This window comes from Strix uralensis, chromosome 10, assembly GCF_047716275.1.
Source record: "Strix uralensis isolate ZFMK-TIS-50842 chromosome 10, bStrUra1, whole genome shotgun sequence".
Lineage (NCBI taxonomy): Eukaryota > Metazoa > Chordata > Aves > Strigiformes > Strigidae > Strix > Strix uralensis.
In genome coordinates this window covers 8,609,992-8,625,680 of record NC_133981.1, presented here as the reverse complement: position 1 = coordinate 8,625,680, position 15,689 = coordinate 8,609,992, and the positions used below count along the sequence as shown (strand labels likewise).

Genomic DNA, 15,689 nt, shown 5'->3' with positions numbered 1-15,689 from the left:
ACAGCTCATATGGAAAATTTGTCTACAGCTAAAAAACAACTGAAGTGTAAAAAGCAGCTGCAGGGAAATGATGTCACCCATACAGTGTTACTGCAGGCAGAGCTGGCTGTCAGCATATCGGCACCAGGAAGATCCTGATTTATTGTTAATCTCATCTTTTGAGCCAAACGATCTATTTAAAAAAAAAATTATATGCATCTTTCAGCCAAATCCTACTCTCACTGAAGCATCAGTGGTAAATTTTCAGCAAGATCATGACTCCAAGCCTGGTATTTCGTCCTATTTTTTTTTTTTTTTTGTACAGAACTGGTCCACTTTTATCAGTAAGGATAAAAGGATGAATCTTTACCTGCTTTCATCCACCAAAAACACAAGCAGCAAAACTATGCAAAGTGGTCTCTCTTGCCTCATGGGCAGAGACCAAGGGGACTTGTTTTTGCTAATTTTGACTGTTACTTAGGTAAATGCAGGTGATTAGAAGACAGGCATTATTTTGTTCCAGCAGGCAGCTCACATTGCCCAACCATCACCTTCAATGCACAAAAGGTAGTTGCTCCCAGTTATTACTTTTAATTTACAAGCCAGTTAAAGATACATTCTCTTAATTTTTTGCTCTACAGGGTCATGTACACTGCCATTTGAGCCAAAGACAAATGCAGGGGAGGTGTCCTCCCTCTCTCATCAGGAGGAAATGGGGGAGAGATATTCTTTTGCAATCCTGAAGGGCAAGGATTCAAGTTCAAGTCCTTCATGTGAAGTTCCCTAGCAATGCTCTAGCAGGGTACAGATTTGCATACAAACCCTATGATAAACCAGTTCCTAGTAACCCCATTTGTAATAACTGAGCATCACCTTCTGGCTGCAGCACCTTCTGCGTTTGTCCCTCTGAAATAGAGGGCTGCCTCCCCTCCTCTCCTATATAAAGGCAATTGTAAAATGAACAATATAGACAACTGCTAATGCTTCTTCAAGACATTAAACTCCTTCCTTATCAGTAAAATATCATGAGAAAATAAACACTTTCCTACAAGTTTTCAGAGAGGTTTAAAAAAAAAATCCCTAAAATTCACATCATAACAAATTAGGGTGAAAGGATGTAAAAATGTTAATATATGCTTATTTAACTAGGTGCATTACAAACAAAAAACTATTTCATAGCACCTACACATCTGCTGGATCTGAATTATAACTACAGTGTCATAACCTGGAAACAAGTTGAACAAACTGTTATACACAAACATTGTGCATAATGCACAAGGGTTAGACAAAACAGCTCTTCCCAGTCAATTTCGGACTCCTTACTATATGCACATACATTCAAAGTCTACCGTATTTAATTTTTAACGAAAATGTGTGTGTATATATATATATATATATGTCGAATTCAAAATTCAGCTCTTGCCCTCCTGCTCCTAGATCAACCACCACACTTGCGTATGACTCTAGTGTCCTAATTAAGTATTAGTTCTGGCACTGTCAACACAATACCATAATGCAGATTCAATAAACAAAAGCACCCTACATTTCCTCCATAAACCCGTCACACAGACTGCTTCAAAACCCTGAGCCTGCAAGTCTATTTTAGAACTAAATCTTTGAATACGTATCATTGACATACAACAGCGAAGAGCAAACTACAAGTGGATTGTAACCAAGCTCAATTAACTTATCTAGTAAGAATATGCTTGTCAACTGAAAGCAGTTACTAAACATCAGAATGTAAAAAAAAAGATTTAGCAATAATGCAGAGCAAATAGATAACTCTTCGAAACTTACGAAAATTTTATTTTCATTAAATATGTCAGCAAATTTCTCCAAAACATTTTGCATTCTTTTACTCACACATTTCACATTGTTTTACTCTACTTGGACTTACCCAGTGCATGAAATTATCTCTTCTCTTATAGCTGTTGACGTTTTCCCTAATTAGCAAGCTACATCCCCTTTGACACAAGGATACTAACAAGCTCCTACAGTTTCCAGTAGGACAAGGAATCCAAAGCTACAAGCAAGTCATTTAAGAAAAAAAGGATTACGAAGGCTCATTGCAAGAGGCTGGAAACTCACCCGTATTTCAGATTAAGGCTTTCTGAGGAGGTCTTTTGTAATGAGTTTTGACTCCATTTTACAAAAATATTTGTTTTCTTTTAAAAACCAAAATACTGATGTGAATATCTATTAATAATTTCTTCTTTTTGAAAATAATTAAGTACTAGAAAGACGCAGAAGTGTTTTCCAAAGGGAGAAATGATGGGAACATTAGTTTTGTAACGAAACCTCCCGCCTGAGATCTCAAAGTTTAAAGAAAACAGAAAAAGTCACACAAAGGTTTTCCATTTTTCACTACCAGGACACCAAAATTAGCTGCAAATCAAGCCAGAGCGCAGGTTATTTGCAAAATTTCATTGCCAAAAATCCCTATAACCATGTTCCTATTAAATAAAGTACATTTAGATGAGCGAGAGCTCCTAAACAGAAAGGCAGAGAGACCAGCGTACCTTGAGGACCTCCATGGGTACCTGGGTGGCGGGGGGCAGGCTGGTGGGGACACTGACGTTGATGGCAGGTGTCTGGCTGACGGGCACTCGCTGCTGCATGAACTGGGCTGCTTGCTGCTTCTGCTGCTGCTCCCGACGCTCCTGCTCCTGCATCTGCTCACGCATGAGCTGCTGGCGTAGCAGGATTCGTGAGGTCATGCTGGAGGAGCTTAAGGGAGGCTTGGAAGCGCCAGGATGCTCGGAATTGCTGTGGGAAGACCAGAGAGAGACAGCTCAGCTTCCACAAGTGCGATCGCGGCTCCAGCGGTCAGAGCTTGCAGAATTACACCAGAACGCGGGGTGGGATGGGTGAGGATACACTGTTCCACATGAGGGGGACTTTGGAGCCGACCTACTTCAGGTACTTAGCAGCCACATTAGGCTGCCTTAACTTGACTGCAGCTAACCATTTCCAAACGCCAATGTCCAGCTGTAAAGAGCTATTCGCTATTTCAATTTTTACAGCAACCATCCACAAGAAAGACAAATGCTTTTATTGATAGCAGCAGGCTCTCATATTCCTTTTTTAAAAAAGTAATAAAGGGCTGTATCAAGTCTAATGATAGGTATAGGTAATACTCCAGATGTAATGATCTAGCTCAAAAATAAAGAGATAAAATACATCTACCTCTCCCATGAAAGCACAACGGAACAAAGTTCACTTATTTTCTGCAAAATGCTATCTCAGGGTTGGATTTGCTGGTGGCAACATTCTTCATAGCTAGAAACCAGACTCAAAATAACACAACTCCCACTTCAGGCCTACCAGCATCTTCCAAGCACAGTAAAATATGAGAACAGGCAGAATAAACAAAAATAATGGCTGTATTTTCAGTCACACCGCACTGCTTTACCAGCTAAGAGCTATTTCTAAGCCACTGGCAAGTGGAGCTTCCCACCAGACAGCATGACACACCCACAGGACTTTGCGATGGACTACAGGGACATCTTCTGAACCAACCCATCATCTGGTTAGCCCTCAGAAGCAAGAGCCCATTTTTAAGCCATTTCTCTAGCATCAGTAAGACAGAACAATTAGGGTAGGTAAATACCAAGCCGCACATCCTTTGAGGGAAGGACATTGGAAGCAGGGAAGAATACATGACTCCATATATCCACATGACAAAGAGTGGTAAGTGCGCACAGTATTTGGTTTCTGATCCTGACTGCTGCAGCTGGTCAATGAGTCCTTTCCTTCCATGGGCTGATGGCAGTCTATAATGATGGAGGACCATGCCTGGGGAAGCCAGCAGTAACCGTGGCTCTAGGAGAAGACTGCTCTAGCAAACCCCACCTCTGGCTCCGGTGTTGAGGTGCTACCTGCAGGATACTGACAGGACAGCTTGCAAAGGAGTCCAGGAGCCAACATCCCTTCCAGCTCTCACCTGGAGGCTGTGGGCACCAAGAGCTACTTGTGCTGGAGCCAGCATTGCTGGAAGTTTTATGGCTTTGTTTAGGACTGATGTTGAAAACAGTTCACGATAGAAATAAGAAAGGAGAACCCACACTTAGTCCCCCAAGAGATCAAACTCAGTTCTTCCAGAGCACACATTCTGGGGGCAGGGAAGGAGGGAGGGAGGGAGGGGACCATCTTGCTATTTAAGACCTGTCAGGTTGAAACATTCGCAGAGACACTGATCCTTTTGATAAAACAAGAGAAAACCTTTGTGGTGAAACTAATGCAGCTGTGGAATAATCGCACTAATTAGCTGCTCAAGACAAGTCATTGACTGTGATACTTGTAAAAAGACATCAGCCTTTCAATTAAGGGCAAAGCATTCTCACATCAAAACGCAGCAGCGTGTTTCCTGGCTGCATATCTGAACCACTTGCACATTTCCAAATCGAGGAGATGCTTTATTTCCATGACTAGTATAGTTACAGATCAGTGGTCTCCTGATTTTTTTGAACATGCTCTGCTACCAGGAAAAAACGTTTGAGCACGCACCCCCAATATACATACATTTATTTATTTATTAATTATCTACATGTATTACTGAAGTGCTAATATTTTCTTCCTGCCCACCAAAAATATTGCGCACTGCACTTTGGAGACCACTGTAACAGATGAGCATAAAAAAGGCAATCAAATGCTGTTTTTAAGGAAGGATTCATTCTCCTCATGTTGAAGAAAAAGCTTATTTTATATCACACTAAGCAGGATTCTCATTTGCATGCTACTGGCATTTTTTACAGATACCTAATGCTGCAAAATTGGTAACCCAGCAGTTCCTCCCACCTTCTTTCATTTTGAACTGTTTCTCCGCCTACCAAAACTAAGTGTGCCGAAACCATCTCAGAAGAGCCTACCCATATGCTAAAATTTTGGGGAATGCGAGGGAGAAGCAAGGAGAAATTATTTTCATGGCATTTCAAACAGCCCCTGCCAGGAACCTCATTTCGCTCACACGATTACAGTACCTACTCACACCAACAACGCAACAACTGTCCTTACAGCTTCCTGCAGGTGATTCAGGGCTCTACTGTTGATTGAAAATTGTCAGCAAAAACTTCAAATAACATGTCTTTAAAAGAAACGATAATCCCAGAAAATGCTGTTCTGCCAAATCCTTCCCCAAAGGGCAGAGACTCTTTCAGGTTTTACTACTTCTGCAATTCTGCTCAATATTTTAATTATTCACTGGAAAAAATGGCTTTGATGTAATAAGGTATGTAGTTCAAGGTTGGGCAATGTACTTTTTAAACAAGTATCAAAAGAGGAGCAGACACCAGCAAGGGGAAGAGTCTGATCTTATTCACATCCAGAACACCAGGTTTTGGTGGCCAGGCAAGCAGGAAGAAAAAGCCTGAGAGGAGATTATCGAATGTCCTGTTCATCATTATTTCAAAGGAGAAGCCAGAAACCAGTGTAGCTACAACATAGCCACGAGCTCAGAGAACACATTGTTCTCTTATTTATACATGCTATAATTTTCCACGGCATAGAGGCGCACAAGCCCTGAACGCAGGCAGCACTGGCAGTGACGTGCTGCCAGACCACAGCCACTGCCGTCAACGCATTTGAGTTCAAGTAATGTTTTTATCTGGGATAAAAGCTGCTGCACAACACCTGCCTGCCTGACCAGATGCTCCCATCACAAGCACTGCGAAAAAAACTGGACAGACACAGGACAGCTCCGGCCATGCAGATTTCCTATTATTATCCCCCGGGGGTTGTAAAGCTCCTCACCCGAGCAGGGCGGTCTCACCACACCAGCACTCCTTCCACTTGCCACGACTGGCACTGATCAAACATGGAAAACTCTTTGAAACTTTGGTATCTCAGCCTCTAAACCTGTCCCATGCACAACACGGACTGTCCTCCCACCCTGCTTCCCTTCCCCACCTCATCTGCTCCTCCTTTTGACTGCAAAGTTCCAGGATGGAATGGAAGATGGTTTAGGTTTCATCACCACGTACCCTCTGGAGAGCAAACAGGAGAAGCTTTGTCAGAAACTCAGTTTTCCAATCAAAAAAAGCAATTAAAAACTTGTTATGTCAAAGGCTTCATCAAAAGAGTTTTGAAAATTCGTATTTTTAAAGCTTTTTGACCTTCGCATGCTGCTGCACAGGCGGATCTCCCATGATTGAGCACGGTGCCATGTTCTGAAGTATGACCCAGAACGTGGACACGTGGATTCAAAACTCTCATACGTGAACTGATTCACCCCCAGATTATGCAGAGTCAGTAACAAAGCCCACACACACAACTGATACATGATGTGATTTAGATACTTCCTCCAAACATGGTTTATGGATACCATTTAATTGCAATAAATGAAACCAACTCATCCTTTTAATTGACACATGATTAAACCTGTTATCCATTAGCAGTCTAATAAGCATAGTGTAATACAGACTGAGTTATTAGTTATGAGTGTCATCTGCCAATCCAATTAATCATGAAGTGATAAAGTTTTATTAAATAAATTTAAATTACAAATCCTTTGCACAGATGCCTGGGACATGTTAGTTGCTGCATCCATAAGTTATAATGCAGATGGCCGTTGCATAATAAAAAGCAACTGATCAGATTAAAATAAAGTTTGATTTTTTTGCCATCAACTCAAAAGATTACAGAGACCATAGCTTTTAGAGCCTAATCTACCTTCCCAGACACGTACTGATTATTTTATCTTTGTCTCCTTGGGCAAAAAGACAAACTGGTCTTTTGCTGGTCAGTTTTGTTTTCAGATTCTTATAAATTGATCAAATGAGTTCTCTGGTTCACATGCATTATTTACATGAGTTGTCAAGTTTACAAACATTATTTTGTATTAGCTATGCATTTGTTAAGAAACTTCTCTAGAGATTTTGAACTGGAAAAAATTACTTAACTCAGCTTTGCTTTTTAATTACTGTTTTATAATTTTTTTAATAAAGAAAAAAGAACAGCCTCCAATGTAAGGTTTCTCAGAGAAATTACAATAATTAAAACCACAGACCAACTCCTCAAACCCAAACCTTCCTCAGAGATGAACAAGAATCAAATAAAATGCATTTTTTTTTTTTTTTTAAAAAAGCACTTTCAGAACCACTTGCTCTAGGCAGGATCGACTACCCTGCTCTAAGCAGAGAAATGCCACACAAGAGGGAGGCTGTTGCTCTCTTCTGTTCATGCCAACTGTATGTTAACAGGTTAGTCCACAGAGAAATCAGCCAAGAAAAGCAGATTTAGCACCTCAAGAAATCCACTGAGCTGCACCAGATCTCAGAGGTCAGAGGTAAGAAATAACACAGGATTTAAATGCTTGTGTTTCATGTCTTGCTCTTAGCCCATTCATAATTATTTATAGAGAAAAAAAAGCCATCCACATTTAAGCATCTGACATTACCATAAAACTGTCTTGATCCTTAAAGCAAGCAGATGAGAGGTTGCCAACGTTACAACTCAAATATTTGGCTTGACCTCCAGACAGCATTATCAGAAGAGACCACCACACAGCTCCCCTTCCAACACCCCTCCTGCTCAATGACCACTAGGGTTTCCTCAAAACTAAAGTTTATTTGTCCAGATTCTGTTTTCAGTCTCTCTACCAAGCAGTAAAACCTCAAGAAAGTTTTTGTTGCCAGTACTATACGTGTGGCTAGAGCAACAACACTTCCAGCAACATCTAACCTGCCAGCCAGCATCGCCGTTTGCCGCAGAGAGGTGTGACAGAAAACAGAAGGATAACAAAACAAAAAAATCCAAGAGGGAGCCAGATTACCCCCCCAAAAAACCCAAAACCAAAAAAAACCCACAAACAAAAAAGCCCCCTACACAATCTCTTCTCCCCTATTTTCAGCTGAAGCAATGGATTCTAAGTACAAGAAAACTACCAGGGCATTTTCCCTGGGGCACTTTGTACTTCATTCCTAAAATTTAATAATTGATTGTGGGTTACAGCGATGCTCTGCTCACCATGCCAACTGGCTGGCGCTGCTTAAAGTAACAATGTTTAAAAAAACAACGAACCAACAGCTGGCACCCTCGTATGTCCTTTCTTGCCAAGGACAGAGCAATTACATAAACGGTGTGGAGACCTTTATCAGCCTTTATAATAAAGCAAAGACTATGTTTCAGGCCTCTATATGAAAGAAGGTTTCCGCATTTGAAGGTTATGTGTTTAAAGAGGCACGTTCCCTGCTGTTACATCTGCTCCACCATCAAACTAAACATTTTTCTGTCCCTCCAGTGCTTTCTTACCCTGACCTGCACCAGCTCAGAGCTACTCTCCCACAGCAGCACCGCTTACCCTGCACCATGGGCTGCACCCACAGAACAACCCCCAACCCAACAGGCATCCATCCATCTACCCGAATGCACTGCATGCACCTGGTCAGCAGAGGGAAGAAGGAAAAATCCCTCAAACATCCACCACACAGATCCACTACCCAGGAGCTAAGGGTTGAATTACAGATTGAATTAATTCAGTGATTACACTTGTCTTAAAAAAAAAAAAAAAGCCAACCACACGAACAAAAACTTCATTTAATCCTCAGCTAAGAATTTTTTAAGTAGCTGTACACCATTTAGTAGTTTTCCATTTTTCTTCCTGTCTTTAAAACACACCTTCACAAGCTGCTGAACATAATGCTTTCCGAACTTAATGAAAACCTCTCTCATGACCCAGGAGCACTCAGTAAATAATTATTAAGCTCTGGAGGTGGCTTTTGCATGAGTGTTGACTTAATAAAATGCTGAAAGTTGATCTGCTTGAATGCCCATTTACTTGGGGACACAGCTTGCTGTATAGCTTGGAAAGCTTGATTACCACCAGATTAAGGAACAAGGTAAAACTAAAGAGGTTCAATCTAGAAGCTGCAAAGGTCACATTTTGCAATCCTTTACTACCATTCCTGTTAAAAGGGAGATGAATAATTGCAAACAGAGTATCCTCAAAGACTTCTATATAATAATCACTATAATGCACCAAGTCTTTTTATGCCTAAACTAAACCTCCATTACCCCAAATGTGTGTGCTTGCCATGAAGTTTCAGAAGGAGAGATATGTATATATATTTCTTTTTAAACATAGAGTATTTTATAAGTCTTCCCCTCATGAAAGTCACCACCATTATCTCAGCCGGTCAGCCACAGCTCCTGTGGCTCTGCAGAAGACAGCGGCCAGCTCCCAAGCACAGTATTTTTAACTCCCAAAACACAACCTCCATCACAACAAATCAATCACACAATCTGCTCACGGTGCCGTCGCTCTGGGAAAGCGCCACTTACAGACAGAAGCTGTCAAAGGAGCAGGGCATGAACATCTGAACTCTAACAGCTTCCATCTTTCCCCCCCCCTCGTGTCCAAGGGCTTTTGCTGAGCACCCTTGGGTGAAAGTCAAGCAGCGTCCCGGCTGGCTGTGTCTCCAGGGGTGGCTCCAGATAAGGACCTGGCAACTCCAATCCCCACGGAGCAGCAACACGGGCAGCAGTGCCCGGTGCCTGCCAGCACTGCAGACCTGTGCAATCCAGCACCTACCGAGGAAAACAGAAGGGGGGTTGAGGCAGCCATGCACAAGGTCTTCAGATATCACAAAAGGACTCCAAAACAGCTCACAAGTTCAGAGTCAGCACGTCGCTACATCTTGCCTCACCTGCATGAGAGTATTGCACAAACTCTTGATGGAGACAGCCTGGAGCAAAGCGTGGGACTGCAGCAAACACAGATAAATGCCCAGCACTACTGCGGGGCCAAGCATGATCCTCAGACCCACGCCCTGGCAGCTGTACCACCCTCGCCGTCCCGCGGACGGACAACCTGCTGCCGGTCTGGGAGAAATGGAAGACGCGGTTTGGCGTTGAAAGCACTTCTCCCATTCATTAATTAAAAGGGGTGTGATCAGGCCATTAATGCCATCAGAGGAGTGGATAAGGGCTGTCTGTAACGGCGCAGTTTTCTCACGATCTTTATCACCAAAAAGATGAAGGGAGAGGGTGGGTGCAAGACAAATTTGTTTTCTGGGACATAACTCCTTCACATTCAAGGTTCACCTAGGTGAACCTCCACCTAGGAATCACTGGAGGTGCATCTTGCAAGAGCTAGACATGCATCTGTAACGGTATGGAGACTCGATGTGACGGTGTACACACTGTTTCCCCAGTTTCACCTCTGCTCAAACAGGCTGAACCCCTCAGGCAGAAAAGGAGCAGGCAGGTGAAGGCACCTACACACACAAATACCTCAAGCTCCCAAAAGTGTTCCATGAAGGGTTAAAGGAATTTAAAATCTAGCTAACTACATTACCCAATATTGGTTTGGTGGTCTTCCTCAAACTTTCAAAGCCATCACAAACTTAGAGAAGATATTACAAAAAGAAGGAAAAAAAAAAAAAAAAAGGCATGAGATGAATCCGTCTTTCACTTGAAAGCCTGACCTTGTCAAAGGCTTTTTGAACCATTTTTCAGACACCACATCTATGGGTACCTCCCTCTCTAAAGAGCTTACACACATTTGCAAAACAAAAAGCCAGATAGCTAAAACAACCAAGAGGTGATAAAAGAAAAAGCAAAGAGATAACACTCCACTAACAACCTCTTTAGTTCTTGATTTTGTAATACAGAATTTACCTTCTTTTATCTGGGTAAATAGAGAAGATAACATGGTCGCCAAGAGGGAAGATGACGTATGATCACCGCACTTTTTGATACTTTGCAACTACATAGTGCCCAGATCTGACTCCACATCACCTTTCCATCATATTTTGGTTCAGAAATTCTCTCTCATTTACATAGTTGGATAACAAGTTTATTCACAGAGGCAGTCCTACAGAAAACATGACTTGACCATGTTGTGTTCACAGCTTGTACCATCATTCACATGCTCAGATTCCCTCCCAGCCAAAAAAGCCACAACACTCCTCAAGGCTTACAGCGACCCAGCAATTCCCAGCCTAAATTCTTCTGCTCACCCAAGGTTTTCTGCTTATTGACTCCACTGTTACAGCTCTATTCAACACTTTCCAAAGACGAGGAGGCAGCTCAAAGCCTCATCTTGCACAGATGACATCCTCCCTCTGGTATGCTGAGGAAACAGGATCTTCAGAAGCAAAAGGGAAAGGGAATGTTTAGGGAAGATTTTCTTTAAATGATTAAGAACCCCAAACAGTCATAATGAAAACCACAAAGTGAATTGTGCTCGGTGTGCGATAGGTTGGCATTATCAGCATGTAGGACTTGTTGCTGTGAATACTACATGCAAGGGAACAAACATCACCACCTAACACATTAGCGAAGTAACTCTAACATTAAAATAATCTTGGACAGATATTATGCAAATGCTCACTTCAGTCTCTAACCACAGCACTAGCTGTTCACTACAGGATCTGATCCGGTCAGGGAGTGTCTTCAGCAACTTCTCTAACAAAGCAACTCTCCAGACTGCAGAAACCAAATCCTCAGTGTCCACAGGTTTTATACAAACTTTAATTTTAGGGTCCTTAAGCATTGCTCATAGTTGTTCTACATTTTTGGCTATTTGTGGAAGAGTTATTGAGGCACAGAGGATTGTTTTACTCTGCAGGCTGAATGACTAGGGGGAAAAAAAGCCTTTATTCAGCAACAAGTTACTTTACCAACCATTTGGATATTTACACTGCAAGTGTGATTTGCAATTGCAGGACAGATGTACCAGTCTTGCTGCCTTGGATATCTACAGCACAGTCAGGAAGGTGGGACAAGCTCCAGCTGTCCATGTAAGAAAGCATTAGTGATATTTAGAAACTTGCTAATTGAGGCTAAGAAAAAGGGTCCTTCACTGGAGGAATTGCTTAACTACAAAGAACTAGAGAAAAGATGGCCTTCATTTCCCTCGCTCAGACCATTTAATATGACCTACAACATTCCTGACAGAGGAAGCATCCTCTGTACAGCCACATCCAGCACTAAGGTCCCTCTGTTCCCAAGTAGTTATCCCCAAATCCCAACCACTCCCGGTTCACATCAGAAGACCTCAGATTCTGCTCTGCAGCTGCACAGGATGGCTGGGGTAGGTGAGTGCAAGTGTTGAGTCGAGGACCACTTCATCTGCTATCCAACAGCTGTAAATTCTATTTTAAGTTCATGACATCTATATGAACCGCAATCTTTCACAGAAATACTCAGTATTGATTTAAAGGCTGGAGTACTAGGGAACTGGCATCTCCAGAGACTGTTCTGGCAATTCCCCCTCTGCCCCTGTAAAAAAAAAAATTGTGCACCTTGTTTCTAGTCAGAAGCTGTTCATGAACACCAGAGAGAGGGAAAGAAGAAAATAATTACTTAAACTTGGGGTCACATGTAAATAAAACAAATACCAAATCAAAAACATGGTACAGAATGAAGTCTCATTCAAAACAAAAACATGAAAGTAACATTTATACTTTCTGATTTCACAAAGTGTCAAAACATATACAAAAAGATCCTCCTTAATCTATTCATAAGTCTTTTCTCAACACCTCAAATGCAGCCCTGCTAATACACAGCCTTAATTTCATTTTGCAATCACCCTTTTCTTCTGCATCTTTCTTATGTTGCATTTAAAAAGCGTAAGTTCTTCTCAAAGAGGAGACATCAGGAAAAATCCTCAGAAATAAATTTATGCAACCAATAAAATCTCAAAAATAAATACAGCTGCTGCAGTTCTAGAAAAGGCTAAAGTAAAACTGTTCAGCGTGGTCCATGTTTTGCACTGTTTAATGTTGTCCATGTAACTTGCTGCAGGAATACCTCACTTTTCAAAATACATTACAGCTATTGGTTTATTTCGGAAAAAAAAAGCAGCCAACTCAAAACTATTTACAAGCCTTTTTGTTAGACCCTCTTAATCTCTTCTGCACTGCCAGAAGCGTAGCACTTGAATGGCTATTTCTGTTCAAAGCTATATTTGTTGTGGAACTACTGCAAACTCCTGAATCATGTAAACAGTGGCAAGAGCCAAAAAATGTTTCACTGGACTTGAAGTTCACATCTGCCTTAGTTACCAGGACAAAAAAATAACGGCAGGCGCTTAGTTTATAACCAATAAATCCTGCAAAGACTACAGTTAATCATGAATTCTCGTAACAGGGTTTTGTTTAATCTGGTTTATTTAGCATTCATGACCTTGGCAAAGTACCTGCAGGAGCACCCACCAATACTGTAGAGCAGCAATTCACACCTCCTGTTATTTTAAGCTACAGCAGACAACTATAAAGCCCTACATTAGTCAAACAGGTATATAAACTTGCAGAAAAGTCACCTGCAAATGATGTACAGTTCCAGACTTGCTGGAGCCCAGCAGCCGACTGTATTGATGTCCTTAAAAAACTGTATTATAACGGCTGTCAGCCTGGACTTGGTAGCAGCTGCACGTTTCTGCAAAATAAATGCTTGTGAAACATGCTGCTGAGAACAAAATGACCCTCCCATTTCTTCACCTTCTTAGTTCAGAAAGGTTAGCACTAGAAACCACCCCCTCACCTAGACTACCACTTTGGATACAAACTTCATCTTCTCTTCACTCACCACCTTCTCTTCCTCCTGGATCCTCCTCCTGCAGGAAGAATCCTCATGATTCCCAACATGCGGGAAACTCTGAAGAGCCCCAAAACAACAACAAAAACCCAGGCAGGTGCTCGATTCCAACTTCCTACAGATTTCAAAGAGCTACTACTGCAGGCAGGGACAAATTCTATCAAGTAGTCTTTGGCACTGAACTGCAGAAGAAATACTACAGGTACAAGGACAAGCAGCATATTTTTAGATAAGAATGGGAAATCATAAGTGGATTAAGGAAAACCAAAAAATATTTACTTCATTATCCACAGGAAAAATCTGTATTAAATTGTAGTAGCCAGTTTTTGCCATACGATCATTTGCTGAATTCAGAAGCTGTCTGACAGATCTGCCAATATGTGTCTAATACACTGAAAATATTTTTTTCCCATCCATTTAGAAAGGCTGCTGCAAAGCCACATTCAGGAACTGCAATTGGTTTTCCAAGTACTCAGGGGGGAAAAAAAAAAAAAGACAAGAATTATCTATTTTTAGCAACCTCCAGAGCAAACAAGATGATTTGTTATTCTTGTTTTAAAAGCAGATAATAAAATGTCTTGTCCATTTATACTTGAATTATCTGCCACTTACTGTAACTTAAGGTTGTACAAATCAGTCAGGAAGAGTCAAAAGATATTCTACCTTAAAAGTGTTAACCTTACACATCATTATACTTCTGTGCCCCTTCTTTTCACAGAGCTGTAACTTGGCTGTACAATTCCTAATCTTAATAGAAGGACATATATTTAGTTTTGCCTAGAATTGACATTATAGACTAAATTGTATTAAAGCCAGTATTAACCTCTACAGACATCAGGGTACAGAAAATGAGCATCAGCTGTCAAGATGCCAAAGTTACTCAATTAACACTTGCACAGTCAAAGCGTTTGCAATCCTATTCAGAAGTTTAAAAAAAAAAATTTAAAAAAATCACAAAACCAAACCAAACCAACCCAAACCCCACGCCTGGGCTCAGGAAAGCCATCTTCTGCAGGATTTCTTCCTTTGCTAGCTCCCAGACATCTCCCTTTCTACACTAGATGGAGCTTTGTCCCCTCTTCTCCGGCCTGCTGGCTGGCACCACACCAAACTGGGGAGAAAGAGGGTAAAGAGGCAAAGGGTGAAACGCTAACTGGAGAGTGCACACAACGCCTTCAGGAACTGACCGATACCCAGCGAGTGTCTGGGCTCCCACTGTGCCCGCCTGGTCCTGCTTCCCTCCTGCCCCCCATTAATCTCTCCTTCAAGCACTGTTTTGTCATTTTCAAAGAATCAAAGATTTCAACAACTCCAAATCCTAAACCACGCTGCAACTTCTACCAGCCATGAGGCACTGTCTTGAGTTCATACCACATGAAAACTACATTGCTTTTTCTCCCCTTCTAAGTGGGCAGCATTTAAGCTTATTACCAGATTACACACCCAAATTGCTCACTGGCTTTCCTGGATCCCTCTTCATATTCCCACTTATTTTCTTTCAAAATAAGCTCTTCAGTCTTGTCTCTAGTAATCTGAAACATCTGTACCTCTACTGTGCCTCTACTAAGGCTCCAGACTTGGATCCACTGACACGCTTTTGGAAAACAACTCATTGATTAGAGTAAAATTCCCCTTGACTTGTATCTGCTGGATTTGGTCTCTATTGTTTCAGAACAGAGTTCAGGAGAAACACCTCATCCTTCTGGTGAGCTGCCACAACTCCATTAGGATCTTTCAAAGCACAACAGGATATGGTCCATCATCGGCATTTCTATGATGAGTTTAAACTCAATGGGACAAAGAAGAGCCCAGGGGAATGTGTCACTCCTCACGTCACAAGAGGCCAGCACTGCAACATAACCATAAAGTAAAAAGCAGCAGCCTCAGGCTGTATCAGATAAGGTAATACCAGAGAGGATGGAGAAGCACTAGTGTCCGTAGTACAAGACATCTGTGTAACACCAGGGCTCCTGCCTGGGCATCTCTGCTCAAGAACAAGGAGCTGAAAATGAAGTGATGAGAGAAAAAAGAGCCCACTCTATAGTGGGAAGCTAAAGAAAAGTTTGGCATTTTAATCTCACAAAATGGAGGTTGACAGGGATGAGTGTTGCTGTCTATAAATACAGCAGAGAAACAAACACCCAGGAGAGAACAACCCTGGCATTTCACCAACC

At 41.7% G+C, this 15,689-nt stretch overlaps 1 protein-coding gene across 12 annotated transcripts in view; it reads right to left on the bottom strand.

The window, feature by feature from the left end:
• The window catches only part of MITF (melanocyte inducing transcription factor), a 111,359-nt gene that overhangs the window by 48,591 nt on the left and 47,079 nt on the right, over window positions 1–15,689 (bottom strand). For 9 of the 12 annotated variants that reach the window (XM_074879112.1, XM_074879114.1, XM_074879119.1 and 6 more), the window contains exon 2: window positions 2,499–2,745. In XM_074879112.1, the coding sequence (XP_074735213.1) occupies window positions 2,499–2,745 (247 nt within the window). Of the gene's footprint in view, window positions 1–2,498; window positions 2,746–9,255; window positions 9,361–15,689 lie in introns of those variants that run through there. The other 3 variants (XM_074879116.1, XM_074879117.1, XM_074879118.1) reach the window with 3 other exon arrangements.